General features: G+C 44.9%; 1 protein-coding gene across 3 annotated transcripts; it reads left to right on the forward strand.

Moving 5' to 3' along the window:
• Positions 1 to 684: 684 nt before the first annotated feature.
• On the forward strand, positions 685 to 24,166 carry LOC118215748 (inositol hexakisphosphate and diphosphoinositol-pentakisphosphate kinase 2-like). Of its 3 annotated transcripts, XM_035396719.1 has the most exons (32): positions 685 to 807; positions 3,299 to 3,562; positions 3,883 to 4,078; positions 4,370 to 4,460; positions 4,714 to 4,799; positions 5,109 to 5,263; positions 5,950 to 6,051; positions 6,302 to 6,463; positions 6,598 to 6,719; positions 7,026 to 7,127; positions 7,489 to 7,575; positions 7,736 to 7,811; positions 8,120 to 8,229; positions 9,065 to 9,088; positions 10,241 to 10,326; positions 10,575 to 10,700; positions 11,667 to 11,840; positions 12,253 to 12,297; positions 13,705 to 13,826; positions 14,541 to 14,723; positions 15,148 to 15,289; positions 15,474 to 15,697; positions 15,788 to 15,915; positions 16,388 to 16,502; positions 16,762 to 16,869; positions 16,961 to 17,077; positions 17,245 to 17,376; positions 17,593 to 17,680; positions 18,836 to 18,898; positions 21,491 to 21,622; positions 21,821 to 21,933; positions 22,253 to 24,166. In XM_035396719.1, the coding sequence occupies exons 2-32, from the start codon at positions 3,440 to 3,442 to the stop codon at positions 22,277 to 22,279; spliced, it is 3,561 nt and encodes a 1,186-aa protein (XP_035252610.1). In that variant the 5' UTR covers positions 685 to 807; positions 3,299 to 3,439; the 3' UTR covers positions 22,280 to 24,166. The 3 variants fall into 3 exon arrangements, with proteins under 3 accessions (XP_035252610.1, XP_035252611.1, XP_035252612.1); XM_035396720.1 differs by lacking the exon at positions 18,836 to 18,898 and having other exon boundaries at positions 17,224 to 17,376; XM_035396721.1 differs by lacking the exon at positions 11,667 to 11,840 and having other exon boundaries at positions 17,224 to 17,376.
• The last annotated feature ends 293 nt before the right edge of the window (positions 24,167 to 24,459 follow it).

Here is a 24,459-nt window from a genome sequence, read left to right on the forward strand (position 1 = left end):
CAGACAATATTGTGAGTGTGTTTGTATGTGTAAAGTACATATGTGTGGGTATGTGCATATGCAGTGTGCATGTGTGGTGTTTGTGTGCATGTCTATCTCTGTGTGTGAGTATGTAGACACACACACTTGTTTTTGTGATCTACTGCATGGTTAGTATAACATAAATCAATATAAATAATGGCCTTGTATGCCTACATTTGTGATACCTTATTCTGTCTCAGCAATGAGTCCATCAATATAGAAAAGACGCTATATGCACCCCAAACACAGACCAGCATGATAGAGCTTTCACTGTTCTAAATGAGCAGAGGCTGACTTCATCTCGACATGATTCAAAGTTTAATGTCTTTCTGAAAATGTTAAAGCTTGATTGCTGTCAATTAATATTTGCAAAAGCATAAAAGTTATGGTGTAATCCCAATGAAGGGTAATGTGCAAAAGCATGGTGAGTCCAGCCATTGGGGCCCTGCCGGTTACTACGACTTTGGGACTTGGTACCACCATATAGACCGACGAACTGTGCTACGGCGGCTGACGGCTAGGTGTCTCCCTGTCCGTAGCTTGTTTTGGGAATATGTATTCAGTCTGATACAGAATTTCCCTCCGCGGCGTTGTGATTCGTCGTTCTTGTAGCAAATGGGTGGTACCCAGGTAGGAAGTTTGAGGCTTCTAATGGCTAAGATCCACGTCGATCAAATGGACATTATTTTGACAGTAAATCGTCCTGCAAAGGGGTTGGCTGTATTTGGAGCTCGAGCTGTCAGAGAGGAGGGCATGATCATGCATCAATAAACAGTCAGTTTTGATGTAAGTAATACGATCGCAACTATTACTTAGGTATGCTGCTAATATGGGGCAGCTGGCTAGTTTCAGGCTTTATGACTCACTGAAAAACAATAACCAGCTAGATAGCTAAAACAGTCTTGACATGTTAATGAAATCGTGTTGTCTGCCCAAATAACTAGCCAGCAAAACAAAGTATCGATAAGTTATTGATGAGTCAGAGAGTGGAAAACTATCGGTTTCTAGTTATTTGTTGTTTTATATTTTTAGATCGCTTATTTTCGAGCTAAACAAACAGCCTTGGTAAAAGACGGCGTATGTCATCTTTTGGGCTTATCACCACAGGTGTAAAACCTCAACGCTATTTCTCTTTAGCAACGAATGAGTCTGATCAGCCGAATAGTGACTGGATTTAGCTAGGCTGCCAGCGAATTTAACGTTATTTACGTATGCTGGCCGGAACGACAACCATGTGCACCCGAACGCATTTGACCTCTTCTCTAGAGTGAATTCATATATCAGCTTATTTGTCGAAAATTAGTCTGATATATAGTTACGTTCTGATCATCGTCTAGTTGATGTCATGTAATTTAAAAGAAACTGTCTCGTTAACTGGAATCTGGGAAGTAAGAAAGACAGAGGACATAACTGCCAAATCTACGCAGAGGGTAACAGTGTCAGGACAGTTGCAGAAGAAGAGTTGTGAGCGAACATAACCGTCACAGGGTGTGGCTTGGGGGTGTGTCCAGCCGGACGGGGCGTAAGAATGGTAGTGCCCTATTCCTTGGTTTTAGGTTCAACGTTGCACCCATTCAAGAAAGCGGGACATTCTCTTTTTAACACGTGCCATATTATGGCCATGGAGAGTTGCTTTTTAGGGGATTTGCACTTGTATGAACATTCCTTGTCCTATTTGTTAGCTCCAGTGTCTCTATGTGCCCTGTGACCACACAAACTGCTCTTGCATGTAAGGCAGTGCTAGAATCCAGTCTGGCTGAGAGAACAGCTGCAGTAGACGGAACATAGCTTTGATGACGACCATCCGCCCTCCTGCATTCACACTGATGGGGATTAAATGGCAGAACATGGGGGGGCGGGAGGGACCCTTTAACCTTGAGATAGGCCTGCACCTGTTGAGCACTAATAGTGCATTCTTGCAAAGATTATCATGTTATGTTGCTTGGCCAACTTTTACTTGGCAATGGTATTTCTTTAAAAATAATAATAATTTTTTAAAAACCCAATCAGTATCATTATAAATAATACAAAAATGATTAAAATGTGCACTGAATGTTACAAATCAACACACTAATAGAGTTAATTCTTTAGCGGATAGCATTTACATGTTCACCTGGACATTAGTTGGCTAGGACCTTGCCAGCTGGTCACCTCCAAAGCATTGCAGAACCCCCAGTCTGCATTGGGAAATGCAGTGCCAAGGTCAACAGGTTCTGCAGTATTGGTCAAATCTGACTTTCTGTGAGGAAACACATCAGAGCCAATCCTCTTGGCACTTTCAGTTAGCACTTAGAAACAGAGCTAAAATGGTGGATTCACACAATTCCTTCTGCATTTACCATGCAACAGAGCCTACCTGGAGGTTTCAGAAAGTCCCTTTGCAGTGTTCAGGTTGTATTCAACACAACAGCCGAGCAATAAGATTCAGGCAGTCCCAGGTCAATATGTAATAACTGTGTTTTCCTAGCAGGTGCTTTAAGTGGAGAGGTGTGTGTGGAGAGACCTGCTAGCTATTTGCAACTCTGTCTTTATGTCAGCCTCTCCTTCAGGTGCTTGACTGCATGAATTTATAGATTCTGTCAGCAATCTGTTTGTTTATGTGGCCTTCTCTGTAAATATTAGTGCTCCCTCTTCAGGGGTCTTTAGGGCAGTAGTGTCTCAATGTCATCACCCTTGTGACATAAGTTATGGGGGAAATGTGACCCTCTGGTCTGCCACTGTGGGGGTGTGGGGGCACCGTGATGGTGATGCCTATCTCTGAGAGAGCACATGGCAGGGTGCTCCTGCTGGCAATCTGGTCCTGACGTTTGCTGTCTGTGGGGTATGAAGGTATCAGTGGTATCTACAATGCTAATCACAAAGCTGTTCAAAAAAGGCCTGACTTTAATACTGTCAGTTTGACTCAATTTCCTGAGACTGGAGTGAGGTTGTCTGTTGATGCGGACTGTTGTTATTTGTTCTTTATTGTGGGATGTTGTCTATCATGAGGTTGGTCGATATGGTTGGAAGGTGTTTCACAGAGGACTCAGTAATGATTCCATTTTAGTTTCTGCCTGGGAAGTGTTAGCAGGATACAGTAGTTTTGTCATTTAACACATTAACAGACATTTACACACTTTTTACTTTAAAACACTTTTTATATTGTTATATTTATTAATCTAGGAAGAATATTTATGTGAAACGAATGTGACACATATAAATAAAAAGTGAAAAATTATATGAAAATATCTATAATAATAATAATAATAATAATAATAATGGTTTCTGTTATCTACAGGGTATGACTGTTGGGCCAGAAAACGAGCAGGACTTTCATCCAGAGGGAAGAGCCCCCCATTGTGTCTGTCCCCACTGTGTCTGGGCCTGGTTTCCTTGTGATGGCATGGTGGCTCACTGAAGGTTGCCGTGCTGGGAAATAATGTCAAACCCCAGCGGCCCCAACCAGAACAATGCTCCTGTGTTCTTTTTTGGTGGTGAGGATGATGAAGAGGATGAAGAAGGGGGCAGCTTGAGGACAGACATGCAGATGGACCCTGATTTGGTGAGGGAGACCATTGCTGCATCTCTGTAAAACCAGTGAAGAGTGCTCAAGCAATGTAGTTTCTTTTATTCTTGCCAGTGTGCTACACTACGTACATTTCAGAGATGATTGGCCCAGATTGTCATGATCAGAGATATAAAAGACGCATGAATATGGGAGGGGCTGATGTGGTGGGGTAGCATGGGAGACACAAATGTAGGAGGGGTCACAGGAAGGGCATGTATGGAAAGGCCTATGGCAGTTGCTAATATGGGAGGACAGTATCAGGGTCTAATGTGGACAGGGCTATTAAAGAGCAGTTCTCCCTGCTCTGTGTGCAGCCCCCGGAGCGGCAGATCGTAGTGGGAATCTGCTGCATGATGAAGAAGTCCAACTCCAAGCCCATGACGCAGATCCTGGAGAGGCTGTGCAGGTTTGAGTACATCACTGTCTCCATCTTCCCCGAGGACGTCATTCTCAATGATGCCGTGGAAAAATGGCCACTCTGCGACTGTCTCATATGCTTCCACTCCAAAGGTCCCCCACCGATGACCCCCCAATACACCCCGTCTACACCCTATTAACACCCAAAATAGACTTTACACACTTGACACCAGTAACACCTAACAGGCACCACACCAAATACAACCCAGACCCCAAATCACATCTTGTACACCCCATACTAATAAGCCCAAATACACCCACACAAACAACTAATATTTTAGTAAAATATTAAGTTAAATATTTAAAATCCATCCCCGTATTATTTTATAAAGCTTTTCTTGTTAAAGGAAAGCAGGAATTTAACAGCTGTGCGTATGGTTTCAGGATTCCCGCTAGACAAGGCAGTGAGTTACGCAAAACTCAGAAACCCCTTACTCCTCAATGATCTGAACATGCAGTACTTCATACAGGACAGGTAGGCCATGCCAGTGATGTGACTATGAAAAAGTATTTTAAATTTCCTTTGCATGTGGGAGGGGTTACTGGGTGTGAATGGGGATAGGTAAATGAAAGAAAAAGAAATGGTGGTGTGTAGGACGGCTTAAGTTAAGTTTGTCCTGGCCACATGTGTTCATCATAGTCTGTCTGTATGAAGGTCTGATGGGCGTTTGGAGTAACTCTCAGTGCGTGCGGTTTGTGTTCTGACTGCCCGATTGCCCCTGTTCCAGGAGGGAGGTGTATCGCATCCTACAGGAGGAGGGGATTGATCTGCCTCGCTATGCTGTTTTAAACCGGGACCCAGACACCCCCGAAGGTGAGCAGGTCAAAATCCACTCCTCTCTGTACCCCCCATGAGTGTTGCAAACCTCTTACCCTCTGACCCCTGGAAATATCAACACACTCAAGAAGTTTTTGTGAATGCACAGGATACTATATTTAGAATTTCTTTCATTTAAATTCCTGTTTGAATATTGTTTATTTTGAGTTTATTTTTTAATTTTGAGATATTAAGTTTTCATTCTGCATATTGTGACGTCATAGTTTTTCTCCAGTGGTGGGTCACTTTAAAGCCTGGGACTCGGAACCTTAGAGTGTAACTGGAGTCTGTCTGTCTGCCAATCAGCGGGTAACCTGGTTGAAGGGGAGGACCATGTGGAGGTGAACGGTGACATTTTCCAGAAGCCGTTTGTGGAGAAGCCAGTCTGTGCAGAGGACCACAATGTGTACATCTATTACCCCTCTTCAGCAGGAGGGGGCAGCCAGCGTCTCTTCCGAAAGGTCTGTACTTCCAGACGTCCCACGGCAGTGTTACACTTCAGGTGGTGCAGCTTAAAAAAAAAAATCCATATAGTGATTATGAACCCTGCATGTGCAAGCTTCTCTTCAGAGCATAGAACATACAGCATTGCTGCCTGCTGGTCCTAAAGTGTGGGTGGGAGAGAGACCAGCTGTGATCTTCTGACTTTTGGTCAGGGAGACACGTGACGGCCCATATGATGGGTCAGAAATAGAGTGTCAGAGCGCTTTGAGTGCAGGAATCCCAGCACTGTGGTGTTAGATTTCACTGTGAGCTGAGACATCCGTACCTGTCCGTCTGTCTGTCTTGGTTCACTCAGAGAGAGATCGTGCCGCTGCGTTGCGGTAGGCCTGTGGGGATCTGTATGGCCCGGAGGGTGAAATCATGCTTACTACAGCAGCACCAAGTGCACCGTTTCTCTAATGCAAATATACAACTTTTCTGTCCTTACTCAGCAATCTGCGTGTAAGCAGAATAAAAGCTATGAGAAGTGCTGAGTTAGTACTGCCACAAGCTGGAACATTCACATGGGCTAGGATAATGTAAACACACCACACTTTAAATAATACTGATTAATGCTTTGCCGACAGCTGGGTAAATCTAACACCCCTCTTTCCCCCCGTCCCCACTCCCCCCTCCCTCCCCGCTCTCTCGCTTTCTGTTACAGATTGGCAGTAGGAGCAGTGTATATTCCTCTGAAAGCAGAGTGAGAAAGACAGGCTCCTACATCTATGAGGAGTTCATGCCTACAGATGGCACAGATGTGAAGGTAGAGCACCTCAGTCACTCCCCAGATTAACACTTCAACACCATCGATATGCACAAATACATTGTGAAATATGAAGCCCAAAGTGTGTGTGTGTGTGTGTGTCCTGCATGTGTGTGCTCTGTGTGTGCGTGCGTGTATGTGTGTGCGTGCGTGTGTGTGCGTGCACACGTATGTGTGCATGTGAATCTGTGTGTGCATGTGAGTGTTTGTGTGTGCGTGTGCTTGTGTGTGTATGTCCATGCTCATGCAGGTATACACTGTAGGACCAGACTATGCCCATGCAGAGGCTCGTAAGTCTCCAGCGCTGGATGGGAAGGTGGAGCGGGACAGCGAGGGGAAAGAGATCCGCTACCCTGTGATGCTCTCGGCCATGGAGAAACTGGTGGCTCGCAAAGTGTGCCTGGCCTTCAAGGTGAGGCCCTGCCTCCCCTGCTCTGCGCAGCTCTGGGGTATCAGACACGCAGACACTGGCATTGCAATTAAACTGATGGGGTTTGGTGGAGGTTTTATTTGGTGGAGTGTTCCTGACCCATACTTTCATTATAGCAAACAGTGTGCGGCTTTGACCTTCTTCGAGCAAATGGCCACTCCTTTGTCTGTGATGTGAATGGATTTAGCTTTGTGAAGAACTCCATGAAGTACTACGACGATTGTGCCAAAATCCTGGGGTGAGAGCAGAACTGTGTGATTCGATCAAGGCATTTTACAGCGGAGAGGAACGTAGAACATTGGCTGGATGTTGCTTAAGGAAATGTGATACAGCTGCTGGCTTCTGATTGGTTGATTGTTCCAATAGAAAAAGATGAGGCAGGGAATGGTTTCTGTTTGACTTGTTGCTCTGAAAGATGATGATGCAGGAGCCTGTTTGTGATTGGATGGGTGTCACTTATGTACATGGTGATACAGGAGCATGGATGGTTGTTGCTTAGGAATATGTTGATACTTTTTCTGGCTTCTGATTGTCTGTCGCATAGAAACATGGTGATGCGGGAGCTGGCCCCTCAGTTCCAGATCCCCTGGTCCATCCCCATAGAGGCAGAGGACATCCCCATTGTCCCCACCACCTCTGGGACCATGTGAGTGTTCCGCCACTCCCTCACACCTGCCTCTGTAACTGGGACTGGTACTTGGGCTGGAACTGGTGATCGGCCTGATGCCCAACAGTTCAGTGAATAGCACTGACAAGGAGAAGAAGTCCTGTACCCAGAGAGTATGTAACATGCATTTACATGGCATTTAACTGTGTTTGCACTTCAAGATCCTGGAGAAACATAATTACCTGTCTGCTGAAGTGCTGTTTTTCTGGTTCTTAATGTGTTTGTGTTGCCCCAGAGACACGGAGGCTATAGTTTCAGTCCAAGAGTAATGAAATGCTGTTTGTTCTGGGGGGAGAGTCTGCTTTTCTCAGGGTGTAAGCCTGTTCCATGTTCTTGGTAGGATGGAGCTGCGCTGTGTCATTGCAATAATCCGACATGGAGACCGTACCCCCAAGCAGAAGATGAAGATGGAGGTCAGGAACTCAATGTGAGTTTCCCACAAGCTTCTTTTAACCTTCACAAAACCTTATCATAACCCCCCACCCACATGACCTTCTCATAACCCTCTCCTAACCCCATTGCAACCTTCTCATTACTATCTAGCTCCTCTGTGCAGATTTACTCCAATAAGTGTGTTTACTCTACAGGTTCTTTGATCTGTTTGGGAAATACGGAGGCTACAAGACTGGGAAACTCAAGCTGAAAAAACCAAAGCAGTTACAGGTGAATGAATAACCTCTGGGTCCAGCTGCTCATCACTGTTCTCACAACTGACTGTGAATGAATCAAAAATTTTGAAACATCAGTCACAAATAGAAGCCGTTTATCGGTAAATTAAGGCACATGTCAGTAACAGTGTAAATAAAATGAGTCGTGTGTCAGAGTCATGTGTGTCAGTAATACAAGTGAATGCCTCTAATGACCCTACGTGTCATTGATACGAGTCACACACGAGTAATGTGAGTCATGGGTGTCAGTAAAATGAGTCAGGGCCAGTAATGTGAGAAATGTGTTATCTGTGGTGCTTTCAGGAGGTTTTGGACATTGCTCGGCGGCTGCTGGCAGACGTAGGGCAGCATAGCGACTGCGAGATCGAAGAGAAGAAGTCCAAACTGGGACAATTGAAGACCGTTCTGGAGATGTGAGTCGCTAGCTGATAAACGGGCTACTGCCACAGCCATTCTGCTGAAAGATACAACTGCAAGAACATGCCTGTGCTGTGTGAAGCACTGACTGCACCATCAGCGCACAGACGCTTCAGTCTCAACACACAACATCCTGTATCACCGTGCCATTTGTTATTTTTTACTGAAGTGACAGCACATATATAGATGACACAGCCATCAACATTGTCAAAGAATCCGAAAAGTCGCTCTGTCAAAAACCTAAAACGTAAACATGAATTTCTGAACAGCAACTCAAAAGCACTAAAACCGTTAACACTGTCAAAGAACCAGCTCTGCCTAAAATGAAAGGTTTTCTGTTATTCAGGACACTTGACTTCTGCCATAGATAGCAGCAAAAGACAGTTATTGCTCACGCAATCAAAATAGAAAGGCATGTTTGAAACTGACGTGTATTCAGTTTTATGGGAAGACAATAATACAGTGTATATTAGACAGCAGTGTAGTGGTTAAGTAGACAGCCATCTAGCTAAAGCACAGGCACGAACAGTGTTGTCATTGAACAGCTTATTTGCATAAAAAGTGTTCCACTTTTGCGTCACAACAAACACTTTATGTAGCCTTTACCTTCAGCATGTTTATTTAGTCATTTGCCAACCCCTCTCACCATTTATTTGTAAGCCTATGTTTCAATATATTTGCTGTGTGTTAGAAGTGTATGTACAAACTCTTGTTACCCTGAAATGGGCAGAAATGGTCTCTCTTGTTTTCCCACATAGGACTGGCTCTAACTGCTGTTCCTCTCTTTCTTCTTTCCTTCTCCCTCTCTCCCCCATCCCCCTCTGTCTGAAGGGAGTCAAGCATGAATGACTATCAGTACGCACTTCTATATGTCCTGTTGTTTTTGACAAGACTAAAATGTTTATTCTTCATTGTTATTAGCACTGTAACAACCATTAATGTTCCCAGTGACATGTTCATGCTTTTACTGACAGTCTAACCCAGGGGTGCCAACTATCTTATCCAAAAAGGGCCAGTGTGGGTGCAGGTTTTTTACTTCAACCCAGCACTATGACACCTGATTCAACGGATTAACTAAAATTGTGGTCTTCAATCAAGACATTAATAGGTGGAATCAGGGGTTTCAGTGCTGGGCTAAAGCAAAGAAACCTACATGCACACCGGCTGTTTTTGGACACAGTTGGATTGGTCATCCCTACTCTAACCATATCCTCTAATGAAGCCAATAAGCCAGTGGAGGTAGGAACACTCTCGCCATGGTTTTTGGATCCATGCGGGATAGAGATGAGGTGTCATTTGTGTGTGCTGTGGTATAGAATGTCTGTCCTGTGTTCTGAGCAATACCTCCTATTCCCTTCCCCTTCTGGCCCTAAACTTGCCCACCACAATCTCAAACAGTACCCTCAGGGTTCACTCTAACATCCAGAGGAACAAATAATATTCTGCTGCTAGTTCACAGCTCACCAAGGTGCATGGAAAAGGCTTTTTAAATAAAGACATTTTTAAAATTCAAGTTGTCTCTTAGAGTGGCTAAAATTCCACTACCCAAGTAAATGCATACTTCCTAAAGGATAAATGTCAATAATCCACACCAAGAACCCATTGGTTGTGTTCTTGGTGTGGATTATCAACATTTAATCTGTTAGAACATACTTCAGAGACCATCAGTCATCCACACACTGTTCAGAAGAGATTAATACACAACAGGCCACACTGGTGCTTCTGTCAGTGTTAAATAATAACAGACACTGTACATTGGTTTTAACCAGAAATGGCACATTGGCATTTAAAAGAGCAGGACAGGCAGAAACTGAAAGAGCGCACTGAGGGATGTTTTCTGGGTGGTGCCAGAGCCTGAAGGCTAGCACAGTATAGTTCTGAACACAGGTTAGTTTCCCATTGGCTGGGTTTAGATTAAGGGCCTTCCCATTGGCTGGGTTTAGATTAAGGACTTCTCATTGGTTGGATTTAGATTAAGGGCTGCTGCCCCCCACTCCTTTTTTGCAGGTATGGCCATTTCTCTGGAATAAACAGGAAGGTTCAGCTCACCTACCTGCCACATGGACGGCCAAAAACTTCTAGCGAGGAAGAAGGTATGCTCTGAGGGCACCAAGTGACTCCAAGTGTGTGAATGTAAATGTATGTACGTATATGTATGGTTATGTGTGTTTATTAAGAATGCGTGCAATGTTGTGCATACTAAATTTGTGGGGGTACGTGTGCAATTGTGTCTGCTTGTGTTTATGTGATAAACGTGTATGCATGCGTACGTGTGTGTGTATGTGCATGCACATGAGTGCATGCGTGTGTGCGTGTTGACTCAACCAGTTCTCTCTCTCAGACTCACAGAAAGAGGGCCCATCGCTGCTGCTGGTGCTGAAATGGGGAGGGGAACTGACCCCCACAGGCAGAGTCCAAGCCGAGGAGTTGGGCAGGGCCTTCCGCTGTATGTACCCTGGAGGACAAGGTAAAGCACTTACCTCTGACCTGTGACCTCTCACCCTGTGACCCTGTCACCCTGATCCAGTAGGTAACTCTTGTTGCAGCAGGTGCAGATTCCATATTCCTGTGAATCCAGACTCATCATGTACTCTATTCTTTATTCATAAAGTTCTATCCTCTATCACTGACGCTGAAATATTCCAATATTCATTAAGAGGCATTACCAAGGATAATACTGCACCAGTGAATGTTCGATATTGTAACACTGCAGCAGAAACCCCTGTATATAGGAAGTAGAGATGATGCAAAGACGGATGGAGCTGACCATTTAGTCAGTTTATTGAATTATTCTATAGAGTCTCTGTAGTTACACACAATCCCTAATGCATGTCTCTCAGTCCCAGAAGACACGTTGTAGTGATGTATTCATTCGGTGTACATTTAAAAAACTACATTTCTCAGTTCAAAATGATTTACAAATAAGACAAATATGCAAGAATTTTTTCATGATGAACTACCTTATAGTTTCAAGGCTGTAAGATAATTTATAATACAGTTAAATGCTCACTGTTAACTGTTAATACAATGCTGAAGGATTCAAGTATTTGTGTGCTGTACTGCCTTCATCACAGAATGTGCTGGTGTTATTTAGCTGTATTCCTCTCTCTATGTGACTATATAACAATAATGTTAATTAATAAATAACTGTAGTTATACTATACATTTTAATATAGGCTAATTACAGGTTCCATATACAGAAACTACTAAAAGAAGGGATGGAATCTAATGTGGTTCATATTTTGTTTGTTTCTTGAATGTACAGACTCTACCTGCAGCTCCGGTATTAATGATTAAATTTCTAAACATGATTGAAAATCAGTTCTCTGTTTTGGTGAATGCTGCCTAATTTGCATGAACAGTAATATTAGGAAATATAATTGTTGTTATTCATTTTTGCATTTATTTTATTCAGTGGAATGTTCTTATCTAGTTCTAGGGAGCAGAGGCGAGCACAGGCTCTCCTCTGGAGCACATGCTGTGCGGTGCAGCTGTTTTCTACTCTGCAGTGCAGCTGCAGAGCTGCAGTCACTGCTTCACACACAGCACTACACTCCAGGTGAAGCTGGCAGCATGCACTTCAGAGGAGAGCACAAGCAGACTGCAGGTATCTGATTGAGCAGAGGAGCCGGGCAATACGGGATAGCTGGCACATGAGTTACAGTATGATCATAAGACTAGATGGGATGGGGGTTATAGCTACATACATGGCTATATACATTATCCAGCTTCAGAGATAACGTTGATAGCTAGCCACTTAGCTAACAAGCTAGGCCATAACTATTTCCAGTCGGAAAATCACATCTGGGACATGCTATTGATCGATATGGCAGCAATCGAGAGCGTTATAGATGCATGAGAGTTTGCCTGTTCGATGAAGATGACAACATTAACCTGTCCCTACTGACACTGTATGCACACTATCAGGATGGAAACGTTTTAGGGAGAAGATGTGTGTTTGATCCCTCTGTTACAGCATCTCTCCTCTTCTCTCCCTGCCTGTTCTGTTGGGGAAGTAGCTGGTAGTCACAGGTCCCTGGGCTGTGAGTCCCCCGTAGACTGTGGTAAGGGATGTGCTCTGTCTGCACCCAACTAAACTGACTGTACCATACCCCACTAAACCAACTGCATCTTACCCCACTCCCTTTACCCAACTAATCTGACTGTACCTTACCCCACTCTCTTTACACCACTAATCCGACTATACCTTACCCCACTCTCTCTTCCCCACTAATCCGACTCTACCTTACTCCACTCTCTCTACCCCACTAAACTGACTGTACCCTGGCCCACTCTCTCTAGCCCACTAAACTGACTGTATCTTACCCCATTCTCTACCACACTAAACCGACTATAACTTAACCAACTCTGTCCATCCATTATCTATACCCGCTTATCCTGGGCAGGGTTCGCAGAGGGTGCTGGAACCTCTCCCATTTTGGGTGAGAGGCAGGAATACACCCTGGACAGTTCGCCAATCTATCACAGGGCACACACACTATTCACTCACACACGCATACCTTAGCAATTTAGAGTCTCCAGTTCACAAACTTGCCCTCTGTACCCCAATAAACCACACTGACCCCTGGGCAATCTGGCAAATGCTGCAGAACTGGAGTGAGCCCTGTGATGTGTGTGTCGCAGATGTGATCCTTGCCTGTTTGGGCACAGGAGTTCTCAGAAGAGCCCATGTATTACATTCTGTATAAAATCCCTCATGAGAAAGGATTTTATGTCACTATATGTTTAGATTTATGACTTTAGTTTTGTTAATATTAATATACTAAAGAATTTATCACAAATTGTATTAGAAATTTTCACCTTCATTTATGTAATTCTATGTACGTAGAATAGATACCTAAAGAACAGACAGTGGGATTTTTTTGTGCGTTGCTACAAGATTTACAAGGTTTCCCTTTTATCAGTGGGATTTTGGGGAATGTGTGTGGATTTTTACCTTGATTGTTCTCTTGCATTTGGATTGATATTTTTTATTCTTAACCAGTTTTATTAATGCATTAACTTCAGTAACCAACAAGGACTTAGTGTTTTTATGTTCTTTTCTCCAAATCCATGTTCACGTCTTTTGACATAATTTTATGGTGTGTGTGCCTTGTGTTGAACATCCTTGATTAATAATGAGTAATTCTCCTTACGCAATCCATTTATCAGACTTCTCTGACATCATCAGAGCCTAAACTCAATAATAAGGTGCTGTGTCACACACACGTACACACACACCGATGCACATATCACCACACATAAACACTTGCTGAAAAAAAATGTGTATTGTCAAAGTGGTGTTATTTTCACTTGAATAGTCTTCTACAGTCCTGTTTCCCAGCATGTGTGTATGTGTAGTGATGTGTATATCAGTGTGTGTGTAGTAGTTGTGTGTTTGTGTGTGTGTATGTATTTGGTTAACAGGGCGTGTGCAGCAGAGATCCATTATCTGTTCTGCTTGTTACTAGGCGACTACGCTGGGTTCCCGGGCTGCGGTCTGCTCCGCCTTCACAGCACGTACCGCCACGACCTGAAGATCTACGCCTCAGACGAGGGCCGTGTGCAGATGACCGCCGCTGCTTTCGCGAAGGTACCCGGCGCTGCCCCTGACCAGTCACTCCTGCTGCACCCGCTTGCACTGCCGCTGACCAGTCACTCCTGCTTCACCCATGTGCACTGCCTCTGGCCAGTCACTCCTGCTTCACCCATGTGCACTGCCTCTGACCAGTCACTCCTGCTGCACCCATGTGCACTGCCTCTGACCAGTCACTCCTGCTTCACCCATGTGCACTGCCCCTGACCAGTCACTCCTGCTTCACCCATGTGCACTACCCCTGACCTGTCACTCCTGCTTTACCCATGTGCACTGCCTCTGACCTGTCACTCCTGCTTCACCCATGTGCACTGCCCCTGACCAGTCACTCCTGCTTCACCCATGTGCACTGCCTCTGACCAGTCACTCCTGCTTCACCCATGTGCACTGCCTCTGACCTGTCACTCCTGCTTCACCCGTTTGCACTGCCTCTGACCAGTCACTCCTGCTTCACCCATGTGCACTGCCTCTGACCAGTCACTCCTGCTTCACCCATGTGCACTGCCCCTGACCTGCCACTCCTGCTTCACCCATGTGCACTGCCTCTGACCTGTCACTCCTGCTGCACCCATTTTCTGCAGTTAGTATTTTGCCTTACATGTTCTCAGTCTGCTTCAGGTCACCATTGACATTTATTTCTCTGAGTGTGTGCCTCATCACTGTATAATAGTTGATTTTCCTATCACATTTTGTGTGTGTGTGCATGCACAGGGGCTGCTGGCTCTAGAGGGGGAGCTGACTCCCATCCTGGTTCAGATGGTTAAGAGTGCCAACATGAATGGGCTGTTGGACAGCGACAGCGACTCTCTGACTGGCTGCCAGCAGCGCGTTAAAGCCCGGCTGCATGACATCATGCAGAAGAACCAGGACTTCACCGAGGACGACTACAGCAAGGTAACCCCAGCTGGGCCAATCACGCGATCCATCTAAAACTAACAGTCACCCTAAAGCTCCTCCTCTGTCCTTAGTACAGGGTCGTATTTATTATAAAGCTCTTCCAGTTTCTTCCAGTAACTAACATTAACAGGTTTAGAGACCTCTGTTTAATAGTGCTCTGGATAACAGTGCTGTCAGGCATGTGCTGTCTCTGACTCATTTTCCTAATTTGTTAAATATTGTTCCTAGAACTATATACTGTGTGTGTATACATATATATATATATATATATATATATATATATATAAAATCATGTATGTGTGGATCGAGGTGTGTTTGCATATTTGTATGAGTTTTATTGTATGTGTGAGTTTTAATGTGCCTATATGGCTGTGTGTGTGTGTGTGTTTTCATTGTGTGCTGTGACTTTGTATGTATGCAGCTTGCTCCCACAGGCAGTCTGTCCCTGGTGAATTCCATGAGGACAATTGAGAACCCTGTAAGGACATGTGACCAGGTGTACAGCCTCATTCAGAGCCTCACCTCCCAGATCCGCAGGAAGCTGGAGGACCCCAAGTCCACTGGTCTGTCCTCTTTCCCTGGGAATCTTTCTGGGATGTTTATGTTGATCTACAGGGCAGTGTGACAAGGCTTCTTGTTGGAAGTCTGGGAAGTAGAGGGAAAGGGGTTTAGAAGAGTTTAGGGAGCAGAGATGTGAGGTGGGAATATGGATTTGAGGTGTGGTCACAGTTACTCTACTCCTCCCAGATCTGCAGCTGTACCATAGTGAGACCCTGGAGCTCATGTTGCAGCGCTGGTCCAAACTGGAGCGGGATTTCCGCACGAAGAATGGTCGCTATGATATCAGCAAGATCCCCGACATCTACGACTGCATCAAGTATGACGTACAGCACAACGGGTCCCTGGGGCTTGAGCACATGCTGGAGCTCTTCAGACGGTCCCGTGCGCTGGCTGACATCATCATCCCGCAGGTTAGCGGCAAGAGGCTTGCAGTGAGTGTGCTGTCCACACCTAAAGCCCAACCCCGCATGCTCATGGAGCCTCCCGCCCCTTCTCTGCAGGAGTACGGCATAAACAAAGAGGAGAAGCTGGAGATCGCCTACGCATACTGTCTCCCACTGGTGAAAAAGATACAGCTGGACCTTCAGAGGACACACGAGGATGAGTCTGTCAACAAGCTCCACCCAGTGTGAGTCTCTGCCCAAAAGCACTGTCTCCACCAACGATAAGTCTAAGGGTTCACTCCAATCGCTTTTTATCTGTCCTTGTCTCCTTGGTCCTCAACTTACGAAGTACACCATCTTTAAGGGCACTCCAACCTGGTAAATGCTCCCTGAAGGAGCTAGGAGCTAGTAGGCTCCCATAGCATGCCTGAGCAAGGAAACACGAGTGCGTCTTTTGCAGAAGTATTTTTTTCAGAACTTTTTTATATGACATATAAACGATCAACCTGTGGATCCACCTCTCCCCATCTGCCATGTCTTTAATTGACGTGGCTTCAAAATGCCGCTTGACTGAACAAGGACGTTCCATTTGCCTAATACACACTTGCTCAATTCCTCCGTCCTTGCGTCCTATCCAATTAGCAATTTGAAAGAGCCCCAATTATGTGCTGTTTCCACTGCATTGAAAGGGGCTTTGGGGTGACCTTTCTCCCTTAGGTACTCCCGTGGAGTGATGTCCCCCGGACGTCACGTACGAACGCGGCTGTACTTCACCAGCGAGAGTCACGTCCACTCCCTGCTCAGCATCTTCCGCTACGGGGGTCTGCTCAATGTGAGGCTCACAGTGAGACTCTGTTTCTGTATGGCCCAGTGAGATTAACTCAATATCTGCATGACTCTGTGAGATTAACTCAATATCTACATGACTCTGTGAGATTAACTCAATATCTACATGACTCTGTGAGATTAACTCAATATCTGCATGACTCTGTGAGATTAGCTCAATATCTGCATGACATCAGGTTGTTAGTGTGACAGAGTGAGCAAGAGACTATATCAGTATTATATATGGATGTGCATGTGTGTTTTAGGAGGAGAAAGATGAGCAGTGGAAGCGTGCAATGGATTATCTGAACGCCGTTTCTGAGCTGAACTACATGACCCAGATTGTCATCATGCTGTACGAGGATAATAAGAAGGTATGCTGAAACCCCCGCTCCCTCCACATCTGTCTTACTCCCCCCTCGCTCAACACTGCCCCCTGCTGAGATACTGTGTGCGCTGCTTTAGGACCCCTCTTCAGAGGAACGCTTCCATGTGGAGCTGCATTTCAGTCCAGGAGTGAGGGGGTGTGAGGACCAGGAAAATCACCCCCTGGGTTTTGGGTTCCGCCCAGCTTCCGCAGAGGTGAGAGGGTGAGGTTTTCCCTCCTGTGTGGGATGAAGGAGTGGAGCATTCCGACGTTTTCTATGCATGTGTTCTGTGAATATTTAATGGCTGCTATGTGAATGTTGTACTATGGGGGTTCAAGGGGTGCCCTGACCTGGGTACAGGGTGATCTCTGTTTGGGTCAGCAGAGAAAGCAGAATGCGAGCAGCCTTGAGGACCTATCGCCAGAAGAGCCTGACCAGGCCTCGCCTTTCTCTGAGCCTATCAGCATTCAGCAGAGATCACTCATTCGCAGTCAGAAAGCCAGCGACATGGAGGTACATGGTCGGCATGACCCAGACACACGCATGGCTCAACTGAACAAACAACTACTGTACTCAGGGCTCCACTGAAAGCAGAGCCCTAGTGAACACACAGATCTACTGAACATGCAGATCTCTGCAGAAGATATCTGCATGCTCAGTCATCTGGACACACAGGCTAAATGTGGTTGTGGTCATTTCCCGTTTGTCTGTTTGTTGGTGTCTGGGCAGACGCTCTGTGACACGCCCCGCGGGGCCGGACACCGCCTGTTCCCCTCCTGCTCGCGCCAGTCTCCGGAGGCCCGGCAGAACGCAGCAGGTTGGTATCATGTTTCTGCAGCTCTGCAGTGTGAGAATAGCCACTCGGAATGCCCCCTGACACGCGCACGCACACTGTTAAAGTCTCACGCCTCACGCCTGTGGCCACATTCAGGCCTGCCCTTGTAGCCATATTCCCAACTGGCCTCTTCACAAAGAGTGCATACATGTGTCTGCTGCCACTCCATTGTCTGTGTCTAATGATTGCCGTTGGCTTAACTCTCTCATATTAATCCTGCACAGTCAGGCCAGCTCAGGCCTGGGGCAGCAGTCACGTGCGTGACCTTGGTGTGAATCACGGTCTCTGCTGACATCATGGGGACTGCGACTGCTGCATTGTTTAAATATTTGCATGTTCCATTGTGGAGACTAACTACCCCCACAGGCAGGACTCTTCAACGCCAGCACCCTAGGGGGGACCTGTCGCCCCCCCACATTACGCAGGCAGTAATCCCGACAAAGAGGGTACGTCCTAAAATTCCTCTAACCCTCATCAGGAGGAAGTGAGGTTGGTAGATCAGTACAGGTGGCCAGGACACCATCCAGAGACTTCTCAGTCACACGAGGAAGAGTCAAGAGAACAGAGGACTGCAGGTCAGAAATTTTGCAGCCTTTAGTGCAAACTGCTTCACCGGTCTAACCAGTGAGGCAGCCTAGGCTAGCACACACGGAAAGCACTCTGAGGGGAACAGTCGTTGTTTTGGCCTTCCTTTCTTACATTAAAGGTGAACCTTTCATCATCCACTATGAACCTATGCAGCTCAGGTGTATTTGCAATTTAGCACGACAAGCACATCAAAAACACTCCCTGTTTCATGAACCACGACAGGTAACCTCACTGACCAATGGGAAATGCTGGAACCTTGAACTCTCTTCATTATTCTAAACACTTCCACTCCCCCACTCACCCCATCCTCCCCGACGCCCATCTTCTCAGTCTTATGAGCTTCTGCTCTCTAATGTGTGGTTTTATTTTTTTACAATAACAATACTGACACTCACAGCCTTTCAGATCACGTTAACATCTCCACAAACCAATAATCTGATTCATCTGCTATTTAGTCTAAGTCTCAGCCCAAACAACAGGTCCACAGCACCCTCTAGTGTTCAACGTTCGAGACGGTAATGCCAGAAACCTTTTTTTTTATCTCCTCAGAGTTGTTCTCTATGCCGCCAGTTAAGAGATTTTCTGTGTCATATGCAAATCATCCAACTAATGGTACGTCTACTTCATTCTGGTACATGGTCCCCATCCTTTTCCTCTGTTCTGCATGTCTTCTGGAAGGACATTTTAAAAACTTTATCGCAATGAAAAACCCTCCTAATGTGTTCGAATGGTAACAAACAACGTCCACGAATGTGCTTCTGTGGTCGGGAACAGCCTTTCTGGAGTGATTCCTCATGTCTTATTCTTCACCCAGTGGCTTGGACTCTCACCTTAACAGTCCTTTCACTTCCTATTTGTAACTTCCTGCAAAGGTTTGCTCCTCTCAACTTACAATTCCAGTGTTTCCAAATGGATGGATATGTGCATATTACATTTCCACATGAAAATATGCACATATTATTTATGTTTGTTTCTTGAATTTATTATTAACCGTTTGACCTTTGTTGACAATCACACCTTCTGCTGTGAAACTGATCACATGGCCAACACTACTTCCAGAATGACTGAATCTTTTGGACCTGGCAGAAAACTGAGCTGAGTTGATCGTAGTGATCCACCTGGAAGAGATTTCTGATGAAAGATCTTGGGGATCCACCTGGAGGGAATCTTTTCTGAGTGATCCATGTGTGTCTGGGTTTTGTGGTCATGTGGGCTGGACTGGGGCAGCACTGACCATTGTCGAAGGAGAGAGGTTAACAAGTGTTTGCGATTTCTCTTTGTGATTAATCTTCATAGACTTGTCCAGTCCAGATATTACGTGTGTTTATCTGCATTTGGCTTCCTACACCCAGGGGGCACTCTTTTTTTGTGGTGAATGTGCTAGTCTGTCTCAAGTATGTGTATGTGTGCAAGTACGTGTGTGTGTCTGTCTGTGTGTTGTTAAGACCATCCCCTTAGACGCCAATGTGTGTATGAATGAGAGTAGTTACCAAAGGTTTAAGACATAGCAAAGGTGTGTGCAGAACATGGGCGGCCTTTGCCTTTTGGGGGTCATTTCAAAAGCAAATTAGAGGCCCACTTACCCTCTATTCCAATTCATTACCCCACCCCTCCACACCACCAACACCACCCTCTGAACCATCTCGTAAATAACACAAACTGCATGCAACTGAAATTAGCCCAGTCACTTTAATACGAGGCCATTATTCAAACAATACCCCGACTTTCCTCAAAATTCGCCCTTCAAAGAGTGGTTAAATAGTTATCACTTAAATAAATGACGTATGGAACTGCGCAAACAATAGCTGAATTGGGAAACTACTGGGTAGGCAGTTCTTGCAGTCACTGTGGGAATTTTTAAATTATTATTTATGATTGAGGCGAGGTCCCTTTCAGTTGCGAGGCCCGTTTCAGGTTAAACCAATGAAACAACAAAGAACGATTATGGTGCAGAGCCTATTAAAACGTAAATCAACACAAGAGCCAGACTGACTTCACAAACTAAATGACAAGGTGGAAGACTTACTCCGTCTGTTGGAAACTATCCTGCTGTGGCCAGACAAGTTCCAACCGAAATGCCCAGTTTTCTCATTTTCAAATTCTAGACAAGTGCGGGAAAACTAGGGCTAGGAACACTGTGCTAGACAGGACCATTCCTGTTCAATTTTTGCATACATAGGCCAGGCGACCAGATATAGAATAATAGGACCTTAAATTCTACAAGTAACAGGTAAGGTGAACAATACTAACGAGACCAAATGTGCAGCAACCAAAAAATACTAATACAATAATTGAAACTAGAAAGGTTACAATTCCTTAAGGAATTGTGTGGGCTTGCTTCAAATTCCAACTGGCACTGTCCTCAAGCCTCAATGCATTTCAATGAGGGTGCATAGCTCAGAAGAAGCACGAAACCATCCAGACCTACGGCGCACCGTAGCACAGCCGGGGATAAGCAAGTAGCGATTGTGTTCCAGGGATTAGTCATATCCTGAAAGTGCCATGAGTAAAACGTGGCTAACTATATAGCTAGCTAACTATATAACTAGAAAAATCGGACAGAAAGTGCAGATAATAATAATAATAATAAAAATATGCAAGATAGCAAGAGTGGGCTTGCCGGAAGCAAGCCCACAAACTATTTATGATCATGAAACAAGCGCAGGGAATGAACTAAGGCTGGGGAGCTGGCGCCCTCTGGTGGGGCCGCGCCAGAACTGTGACATTTGTTAAAGGGATATTTTTGTTTATTTATGGATGCAAAATAAACAAGTAAGTTAAATATAACATATTCCTTGGGCACTTGAAGGTGTTTCTAAATGACAGTTGGCAGCACAAAGCCAGTTGGGTTTTTCTGATTGGATATGCCATGAAAAAAGGAGTTATCCTAGCCTGTTGATTCCTTTAAGTAGTTTGTACTTCTCCTTCCTAAACAGTGTGCAGCACACTGCTGAATTGATGCCATTTTAATCAGAGTCATTGCATTTTACTTTAAATCTGAATTCCTGTCGCTTCATTTCCCAGTGAGATTCAGCAGGTTGTGTGGAATCACAGCCACTCCTGTCAATCTTACAGTGCAGACTGCGAACAGGGTTGCATTTTAAACCCATGCACATAAAATGTCACATACTGTGTTTAGCATGTGCTCACCATGGGTCATGGACTGATGATGGGGAGGGGGGGGGGCTGCTTTCTCTGCTGCAGGGTTTGAGGGCTGCTCTCTGGTGCCCTCTATCTACCCCCTGGAGACTCTGCACAACTCGCTCTCTCTCAAGCAGGTGGATGAGTTCCTGAGCGCCGTGTGCGAAAATGACGGAGACTCCAGAGCTAACATCGGTACGTGTACACACACACACACACACAGACATAAAGACATAAATAGCGTCCTTTCTCTAATCTGCTACAGCAATGTTTGTGTATAAAGTAAATGCATACCTAATTAAAACTGTTTCCAGTTGAGGACAGGATCTTTTGCTCATGGAAATGAGATGTAATAGTGTGGTGCTGTACGCTGAATAACTGTGCTCCTTGTAGCTCTCTCTGCCATATTCGACTCTCAGACTCAGCCTCCTGTGGACGCCTATATCCCCCAGCGCGTCCTGTCCTGCCCTCCATTGTACATCCCCGCCCAGATGGCTCATGCAGCTGTGAGTACCTTTGCCCCGCCCACCCAGGCAGCTGTGCTTCCTGTGTGTGACTGACAGGTGCACCGCACAGTTCTGCAGCTCATTTCTCTTCCCTGAGGAACAGTGCTGCCTCTGTACTGCATTGTGTTCAGCTGCACATTCATTGTACTGAATGTAGTTGCATTAATGTGTGTGTGAGAGGAAGAGAGAGAGAGAGAAAGAGAAAGAGAGAGGGGGGGGGAAGGAAGTTCAGTTGTGTGTGAACATAGTGCTTTGCACAAATAAGCTCAGAACTGTCTGAGCTTTCACTCACAGCTGCTTACTGCATTTGTGCCTGCAGACAGCAGCAGTTCCTCCTCCCCCATGACCACAGACGCACCATTCTGCTGCTCCAGCATAGCGTGGAGATGCTGTCAGGGCATTAGGGGAGTGGCCAGACTGTCAGCTCCTCCTACATGTCCATCAACGAGACCTTCACACCAGCGTGACCAGCATTCAGCCAATCGACAGCCTGCGAAAGCCATGTGATTAGCCAATGAGCTGTACGAGTACGGCAGCCAAATGAAGTTTCTAATAGCTCCTTCCGCCTGCAAGTACCACACCACTTTTCTAGATCTCCATGAGGCTAAGCCACACCCCTCCACCCCCTTTGCAGGCCAAGACGTGCCCCTTCAGATCAAAAAGAAGGTCTTTGATTTAGGCTCCAACACCCAGAAGTCCGCATGACCTCACAAAACACAGTGGGACTGTGAATGAGAACTAGGGAGATAGAGAGTCACTCCCTGAACAGTGGAGTAGCTGAAGCTCTATTCTGTCATTTTCACAGTAAAGCTGGAGCCTGCCTGCTTCTGAGCTGGTGACTGAATCTAAAGTCTCTCAGGAAAACTGCTGTTATGCTATTCTGTACTGCTCTCATCAATATACTGCCTGCTCTCTCAATTCACAGAACGTCTGAGCATGAGCCTGTAGTGTGTGTGCGTGTGTGTGAGCGCGTGTGTGTGTGTATATGTGTGTGAGTGAATGTCCACATGCTCCTTATATGCAACCTGACAGAACTGGGTCATAGAGGAGACAGCTCAGTTTGGCACCTGGTCTAGGTTTGTTTTTTTTCAGCACTGGGCCTAATGCTGGGTCAGTGTTTATAAATGTCAGCTTCCCCTGGCAATGCTCTGAGCCATCAGCAATAGAAGCACAGCAGTGCCGCAGTAAGAGACAGTTACTCAGGTGTTACTCCTACTCTGTGTAATTACTCAGGTGTTACTGCCACTGTTACTATGGTTATCTTCTGTAGTCACCTCATCTACTGTACTTTCCTTCTACTACATTCTATGCCAAATTCCTGAATTCACAGCAAACTACTTTCATGCAAAAGCCCATTATACCTGTGCCTGATGAATCCCATAAATCTGAGCTGTGTTTATCAGCTTAAACATTTATTAAATAATTTAGTTTTACCTGTGTTTTGAACATCATACTAAATGTTACATACCAAATCTTTGAAGCTTATAATATTAGGGGTTGTTACAGCTAATCCCTTGATCAATGAAGGTTGCTGAAAATGTGTTTTGAACTCTTGCACAAGTTATTAATGCAATGCAGTTTGGCTTGTTACCATTAGTTTTTCTTTGAACTCACCAGTTAGTCTATCATTTAATCAGCATTTTAAAATGCAACCTCTAAAGTAATACTTAGCCATATAGCACATTGTGTGAAATGAACATTAGTTGACCATACTGTTAAAGTCCTGGAGATGGGACCATTCATATATGGGGTAACTCATACCTCAACAGACATTTAAAAAGGTCCAGTTGAGAACAATTAGCAGCTTTTTTAAAATTCAGGGGTTGCTTTTGTGGTTGGAACAGAGCCCAGTGTACAGAAGGGGAGAGGACCAAGTCTGAGAGACCATGGTTTAGATTTAAGAAACAAAACGTCACCAGACTCAGTTGTAATTTAGGTTTTTACTCTGTTTTGGGCACATAATTTGGGTCACTGTGGCTGGTATAATCTTTACTGCATGTTTATGATACATTATTGTTTTACAAAATTACTTTATATAGTGTTTGTTTAAAAGTGTTGATATTTCTCTTACATGAGAAAACATTTTATGTTATTTAATTTGGAAATCAAAACTGCTCAGAAGCACCCACTGCAAATTGACATTGTTAGTGTGTTATTGTGACACATATACTGTGTGAGAATTTTAATGGTTGTTTTGCCTGATAAAAATGACTGTATGGATGTTGAATATGAATGTTTGTCTTCAGTGTTTTCAGGGGAATCTGACACTGCTAATTAGTTTTTAAAAATTCCATATTTCTTCTTTCCTTGGACATCATCCTTTTTGCTTGTGAGTCATCTACCTATGTGTAATAATTTGTTGCACGGTTAGAAAGCATTTTAACAGATAATCTAGTGCTATTAAATAATGCAGAAAGACTGGTTGTTGGCATACCACTTATGCCAGGAAGTGACTAAATCATATTTAATTGCAAATACCCATGTTATAATCTCACATAAATAAAAACAAGCCTGAACAATAAAATA

The sequence above is a fragment of the Anguilla anguilla genome, chromosome 16 (genome assembly GCF_013347855.1).
Source record: "Anguilla anguilla isolate fAngAng1 chromosome 16, fAngAng1.pri, whole genome shotgun sequence".
NCBI lineage: Eukaryota > Metazoa > Chordata > Actinopteri > Anguilliformes > Anguillidae > Anguilla > Anguilla anguilla.